The sequence below is a fragment of the Chanos chanos genome, chromosome 4 (assembly GCF_902362185.1).
Source record: "Chanos chanos chromosome 4, fChaCha1.1, whole genome shotgun sequence".
Taxonomy (NCBI): domain Eukaryota; kingdom Metazoa; phylum Chordata; class Actinopteri; order Gonorynchiformes; family Chanidae; genus Chanos; species Chanos chanos.
Genome location: NC_044498.1, coordinates 4,052,000 through 4,059,499, shown reverse-complemented (window position 1 = coordinate 4,059,499; position 7,500 = coordinate 4,052,000). Strand labels below are relative to the sequence as shown.

Sequence of the window (7,500 nt, the reverse complement as noted above, 5' to 3'; positions counted from 1 at the left end):
TTATCTGTTACGTGTCCTGGATTCATCCTGAATATCTCTCGAGGCCGAATCACTCAGGAGAGCATTTAACGTTTGTTTGTTTGTTTGTTTGTTTGTCTTTTTATTGTAGAAAATGAATTTTGAGGAGAAGTTCTGAAGAGCAAACAGCGGAGTTTTCTGCCTTTCCAGACCACAGCAGAGAGGTGGTTCAGAGCCTAGACCTATCTCTCCCCCCCCCACCCTCCATCTCTGCCCAGTTTATCTCAGGTAACAAAAACAAAACAACAACAACAACAACAAACACCCCTCATCCACGTATGATCATCCATACGCGGACACTTAACTAATATGCAGCTTAAGTGCGCCGTGGGTGAAAATCACTAAATGAGAGAACAGATCATCCCAGGAGAGGCCATATAACTTTTTCTTTTTTCTAAACTGGGAGACCAAAATACCCTCACCCGCTTCACAAGAGATGCCCAAACGGTTCCGACTCAGAGCAATACATTCCTCCACGCAGTCTTCACAATAACACAGCAACTGCTGTGAAACACATTTGATTTATTCCATATGTGCTGAAAATCCTGTCAAAACAAACAAACAAACAACAACAACAAAAAAACGTACTGAATTACATTTCAGTACACTCTCATTTAGTGATACAGTTATGAAAGTTACAGGACTGATTCAGCTGCTCCTTGTGGTCTACTGACTGTTTTCCATTGGCTGGCCCATTTTTTTTCTCTTTAATTTCTATAGGTTTCAGTACTAAGCAGCATACAGGTTATATAATACAGCCAAACATAGAAAAAGAACCAAAGCACATGCAAATGAAACCGAATGTGAAAGCACAACCAATACTATACAAACAATGGTTAACCCAATTCAAACCAAGCAACATTTTTTTTTTTTTATCTATTCATCTTTATAAAAAGAAATATTTCTACGAATGTGTGACATCGTCAGTAAAAACGCAAATGATCTCGTCTCTCAGATGGAGGTGGATACGATTGAGAAGCGCCATCGAACGAGATCCAAAGGCGTGAGAGGTACAGTTCACGTCCACGTCCACGTCCACGTCCAGCAGGCAGCTTGGCTGCTTTTAGCGTAACCAACAACAGCTAACTCCAAACCACTCGCTAACTTTGCTAAAACTGTTTTTTGTTTTTAGCATGCATTAGCCATTAAGGCTCACATAAGGAAGGGTCAAAATTATCAAAAAACCCCCAAAACAAAACAAAAAAAGATGTGGGCGTGGTATATGTCTGAGAGAGAAGAACGTGGAAAACGAAAAGAAACGTTGCTATAGTATTGCCAAACAGCAAATTCGCTAGTGACTCAGGCTAAGGGCTAGATATGAGCAAATTATCCAGCGGTGAGTGTTGAGAGCTAGCTTAGTTCACCATGAAAGTTTGCCCATTTATACACACACACACGCACACACACACACACACACACACACATTGGGTTATTAAATGATAGTCTTTGATGCAAATTTAGCCTTAATTTAGAGTGTCTCCCCTCACCTGCCAGACTCTGCAGTGTGCATCTGTCTCAGACAGCAGGTTTCCTGTAATACACTGTTCTCGGGTTCAGATACATCGGTTCTGTTCTGAGATCAGTAATAGAACACGGCTAGATGAGTTCTGTTCTGAGACCAGTAATAGAACACGGGTAGATGAGTTCTGTTTCTGAGACCAGTAATAGAACACAGCCATATGAGTTCTGTTCTGAGATCAGTAATACAACATGGCTAGATTTCTCACACAGCAACACGTGAGAGATGTAACTGTGAAATGGGAATAACTCAAGGTGATAACAGTGTTATTAAAATGATATGTTTCTCCTTCTCTCTCTCTCTCTCTCTCTCTCTCTCTCTCTCTCTCTCTCTCTTTCTCATCTGTATTTCTTCTCTCAGTTGCCGTGGAGTCAGCAGCTCAGGAGCTGTTTAGGTTGGTACATATTTTTGTGAACTGGCACTTAGAAACCCCCTCCCCTCCCCATTCAGAGTGAACTAGACTGAAAAACAGTGTGATTTATTTATTTCCAACACTACAACAAAACAGAGACATTTACTGAAACATGACATTATTATTAATTAATATTATTATTATTATTATTATTATTATTATCCAATCAATCGTTATACACCATACAGCGATTTCCCTCCCACTTAGATGCATGATTTAAACAGTTCCTCTTTTGCCTTTTGAAAATTCGTTACTGTTACAGCAGAGTGGCTGCAGGACTTGTTTTGTTTTGTTTGTTTTTGGGAATAAAAAAAAAAAAGACATCATACACTGTTTTCAAAAACATGAAATATGTTGAAATAAATAAATATTGCTTTAAAGAGTTCTGAGCAAGATTCAAAGTGTAATTTGGGTTAACTGATATTATTTGAAGCAATAAACTCAGCATCGTGAATGGCCATGCATGGTGAATGGGACTAGAACCAACCCCCACAGTTTACAATGAAATCACACACATCCTCATCTCTCTGACTGGGCTTGCTGTGTGGAATGCCCAAACGAATGGATGTTCTCTCTCTTTCTCTTTCTCTCTCTCTCTCTCTCTCCTTCTCACTAACAGAAAATGCCCCCAACAAAGCTCATAAAACAGTGAAAACACTGTATTTCTGCTTCTCACTTCAGACACACACACACACACACACACACACACAGCAGTAGTAGACTCAGTGTTGTACCTTTATTTCCTGTGAGTAACACACAGTGCTGCGGGACTGCAGACGGAAAAGCAGTCGGGTGATTCCAGAGCCGCAGCATAAGAACAAACACCGTGCTCCCTGCCCTCCGTGTTTTTTTTTGTTTTTTTTTTTTCTCACAAATGATCCGTTTAATCCATAATCCCTCCCTCTCCTTTCTCACCTTCCCTTCTCTGTCGTTTGCCACGCTCTCACTTCAGTCCTTCAACGTATTGATCTGCGTCTGCTTCTGCTAACATCAGTAACGCCAATACGGTTGATTGATGTGCGAGACGCCCAATCAGTGATCAAATCTGTGGTCTCCCTTATCCCTAGGGACGACCGATCCAGAGCTCTGAATTGACTAAAACAGACAACACACTCTTTACACTCTGTGTGTGTCTGTGTGTGTGCACGTGTCCATGTTTGAAGCATGATATGCTGTCTAGACGGGTGTAGCAGTGAGTGTGTGTGTGTGTGTGTGTGTGTATGTGTGTGTGTGTGTGTGCATGCATGTTTGAAGCATGATATGCTGTCTAGACCATGTAGCAGAGTGTGTGTGCGTGTGTGTGTGTTTGTGTGTGTGTGTGTGTAGTAGTAGTAGAAGTAGTAGTCCAGTTTCTGTATCAGTGGATCTTAAGGGTCTGGTTCTGACCCCTGGTGCATAAGAGGCTCTGAGTGCGGTTCTGCTCCCTGTGTGCTGTTTGTTAAGCGGCGCTCTAAAAAGGAGCTCTAGTATGAAATATGCAGCCCAGTGAGTCATCTGCCCAGAGGAGTTGGCTCTGTCAATGAATAATGTAAGCTAATGTGCCGAGGATGCAGTCGCTGTGCGAGCGTGCGTGTGTGTGTGTGTGTGTGCGTGTGCGTGTTATGTCATATTGGCCCCCGCGTTCAGTTCCGTCTCCTCTGTCTGCAGCTGCCCGACTCCAGGCTGTGACGGGAGTGGTCACGTCAGCGGGAAATACGCCAGACACAGGAGGTAAGGCCTTTTACCGTTGACTCTCACTCTTCTCAGTCACACACTCACACACACATACACTCACACGCACACACACACACACAGACAGACACACACACACAGACACACACACAGAGCTCTGACTCACACGGAAAAAGTGGCCTGAATAACTCTTCAGCATTTTAACATTCTCTTCCGCACACATACTCTGTGTGACACACATGCCTCTGTGATATATGACAAATCTGACACCTCTTGATGTAGCATCTGTGTGATTACTGTACAGGGACATTTCAGGACATTTTAAACAGCCCTGATAATCAACACAAGAATAACCTACGCGTCCGTCATAATGAAATATGAGCATTATACTATATATAATACTATACTGTTTATACTGTATACTATATTTATTACATGTTAAATTGTATGCGTAACTAAGAGAATTACTTTGTCCTGATTTTTTTTACTCAAAAGTTGGAACACCTGAGGTTAAAACATGTGTTATACACTGTGCAACTGTGTTATATAGTTGCTGGGATGAGTTATAGTGAAAGAGTATAGGTGACTCACTATGGCTTCTTTAACTGATCAGCTGAAATGGTCTTAAATTACTATGTTAGTATATAATGCAACACAAAGGAATGACTCATCTATCTGTGTTACTGTTATTCCGCATACATAGATTTACATGTATGTCTGTCATGTGTAAAAACAGTCAGTAAGCTCCTTTTACGGTGAAGGGACCCTCAAGTATCTAAAGTATCTATCTAAAGTATCCAAGTATCTAAGTATTTTCAGTCTTTGCCCTTCTGGCTGCAAGTTCAGCATGTTTCTTAACTATAACACATTATGCACTATCTGTGTTATTTCAGAAGAGAGAGAGAAAAAAAGAGGAAAAACTGATCTCCGGGTCATAACTGTCCAGAACACATTTTGGTCAGCGGAGGCTAAAGGACAGCTTGTCCGTTTGACTCTTTATTAGCATCTTCACAGCTAACAGTGTCACCAACAAAATCCTTAACACTACAACTAGCCAGTTAGCCTGCCGCGTTTTCTTGTGTTAAACATTCACCGCCAGTGGTGACTTCGCCACATCCTGTTTAAACAAGGAGTGTTGGTAAACAAAAACAGGTGTAAGAGGACAATGCCTCTGTGTCATTTTCCTTTTTTTTTTTTTTTTTTTTTGTCTGGCTAACTGGTTTTCTTGGTCACACGCCATACTCATTAGCATGCTGCTAAATGTGTGGCGGCTACCTGACGACGAGCCGCGAGAGGGAGGAATCATTAATATGCTAATCAGGCCGCAGAAGCCTTGGCAAGAGCATTCCGGTTGTTTCTCGTTTAGTGAACCAGCCGTTGAAAGAGGGACGGAATGCATACAAATTCCGAGATTTCAGGGTACTCGTTTCCCGCGCGCGGAAAGAGATTTATGGACGCTAGTTTTAATTTGTCAGCTGCACCTCACTGCGTTGCAGTAACAAGAGCAATTATTGGTGGACATGGAGTAGCTTGACCGCTTGTCATCTGCGGTACTGAAAAAAAAAAAAAAAAACCTTTCGAATCCACACAAAGGTTTTTAAGAAATCCGTCCCATATGCCATAATGCCACGACTGTACGCATTTTTCATTCTGAGAAAACGGCTGGTCAATGCTGCGTAAAAAGCATCCTGCTTAACTACATTACCTTGCATTTGTATCTGTCTGCTGGATTCAATGGGAATCTTGTTTATTAAACGTGCTTGGAAAAGACAGGGAACATTGATCCGGAACAGTCCCAGGATTTGACAACTTATCGGCTTAGGTCAACTGATCTGCCTCTCTCTCTCTCTCTCTCTCTCTCTCTCTCTCTCTCTCTCTCTCTCTCTTTCTCCCTCAGTCAGGCTATGAGTCAGGCAGTCTACCCCATCTGAGAGATGTCCTTAAGAATCACTCTTCCGCTTGATGCCAAATAACTGTATTTACCAGACAGAAACAAAAGGAAGGAAAGACCATAAGGGGGAGACTGATGAATGATGCAAACCCATCAGTCAGAATCATATTTGACCCTTGACCTAGTACACATTCCACCGACCTCTGGCACAAAGGGTACAGTGCATACATTGAGAAGAATGATTTAACTTTGAAATGAAGAAAACCTTGTAGTGAAGAGGAGAGATGGTAGTCTGTGGTTTTGCAAAACTCACATCTCTTGTTGTGCACCCATATTTCAGCAACACGACACAGTGTGCACCATGAGGGCTTCCTCTCATCTATGCAGTTAGTTAGGACTCTCACTGATCCCAGACCAGTCAAATAAATCTTTGAATGACTGAGACATCTCCCAGGATTCTTACGCAGCCAGTAAACCTCGAGGTTTATTGGCTAAAGCCATTCAGATTCTAACTGGGACTCAAGCGTGTCGAAGCAACACCAAACAAAACGTTGCGTGGACGCCTCACAGAGTCTTTGCTGAAACTGCCATTTAACCCGTTAATTAAGAGAGCGAGGGAAAAGGGAGGAGTGCGGGGAACCGGGGCAGAGTCTCGCCGTTGGAGCGCTCATTCGACCCAGGTTTGCTTCACGGCGAGGACAGACAGCAGGCTCAGACTCAGACTGTAATCACCGCCCTGCCACTGACGTTTTCCTTTCGCTCGTTGGCACTGCAGAAACAGGAGCCTGTAATAACATTTCTGCAGTTAGTGTGCCTTAATAAAATCTGGGGTTTGCTCTTTCTCTCTCTCTCTCTCTCTCTCTCGTTCCCAATGTAGCCTTTTTTCTCTCTCTCTTTTCCCTCTGTCTCGTTCCTTTTTTTTTTTCTTTTTTTGAAGTGTAACGACGTCCCCATCCCATAGACAGTGCTCAGATGGTAGACAGGCAGTTCACGCCAGCAACATGGATTTGTCAGGGTAATCATCCGCCAGTCAACCAATCAATCAGTCAATCCACTGCACCTCAGCCCCAGAGGTATAAGAAGAAAAACAGTCCACTAACGGTGAACTAAGAAGTGAGCGCACATGAATCAAAAAATCCAAGCGCAGTTGATGTAATGACAATAAAATTTTGTTTTAAAAAAACGTTACCGGTCGAACTGGCAGTGAGATGCCTCACGATCTTGGCGGTGTGACAAAGCGTCTGCGAAACCTTTCACTCGTCACCTTGCACATATGTAAGCTCACGTACGCACGCCGTGGCGAAAAGGGCGGCCTTCCGTGTTTGCACGGTTAATGTATGCTGGGAAGACGTCTGCATTATTCATCCTTAATGGCTTTTAGTGTACCTCAGGATCCTGGCATACGTCAGGGGTGATTTGAGGCTACGGTCAGAAGATTACTGCCGTCAGACCCTTCTCAGGTTCCCCGGTGTTGTTTTGTAGAGAGAACTGACCTGCAAAAAAAAAAAGACAAGAAACAACAACACACACACATACATAGACACACACAGACACACACACACACACACTGCAGAGGATTATCTCTGTCTGGCATTTTATGTCACGCCTTGGGGATCTGTTTCATGGCCAAAGCGCTGAAATCAAATGCTCTGATGACTTTATACTAAAAACAAACAAAACGTGAAAAGCACGGCAGAGCGGCATTGGTGTCGCTCTTGTACGGACGCGCCTGGGCTGTGGAATCTCCTCAGGATACAGTTCACTTCAACGACACACATGTTCTGTCGCTGCATTTGGAATTTAAACGCTGCCGGCTCCATAACATGCTAGAACAGCTAGCATGCCAGATAGTTAGACATTAGATAAACAGATATTTAGAAAAGCAGCTAGATATTTAATCACATCTGAGAATGTGAGTTATAACACGGATCGTTGGGAGTTCTCTTGGTAAGGTGACTCACACGACAGTAGGACAACACACACTGCCCT

The 7,500-nt window shown here is 42.9% G+C and overlaps 1 protein-coding gene across 2 annotated transcripts in view; it reads left to right on the top strand.

The window, feature by feature from the left end:
• The first annotated feature begins 973 nt into the window (after positions 1–973).
• myt1la (myelin transcription factor 1-like, a) overlaps positions 974–7,500 on the top strand; it is a 40,483-nt gene continuing 33,956 nt past the window's right edge. For both annotated transcript variants that reach the window (XM_030771154.1, XM_030771153.1), the window contains exons 1-3: positions 974–1,028; positions 1,898–1,931; positions 3,597–3,659. In XM_030771154.1, coding sequence (XP_030627014.1) covers positions 974–1,028; positions 1,898–1,931; positions 3,597–3,659 — 152 coding nt within the window. The remainder of the gene's footprint in view (positions 1,029–1,897; positions 1,932–3,596; positions 3,660–7,500) is intronic.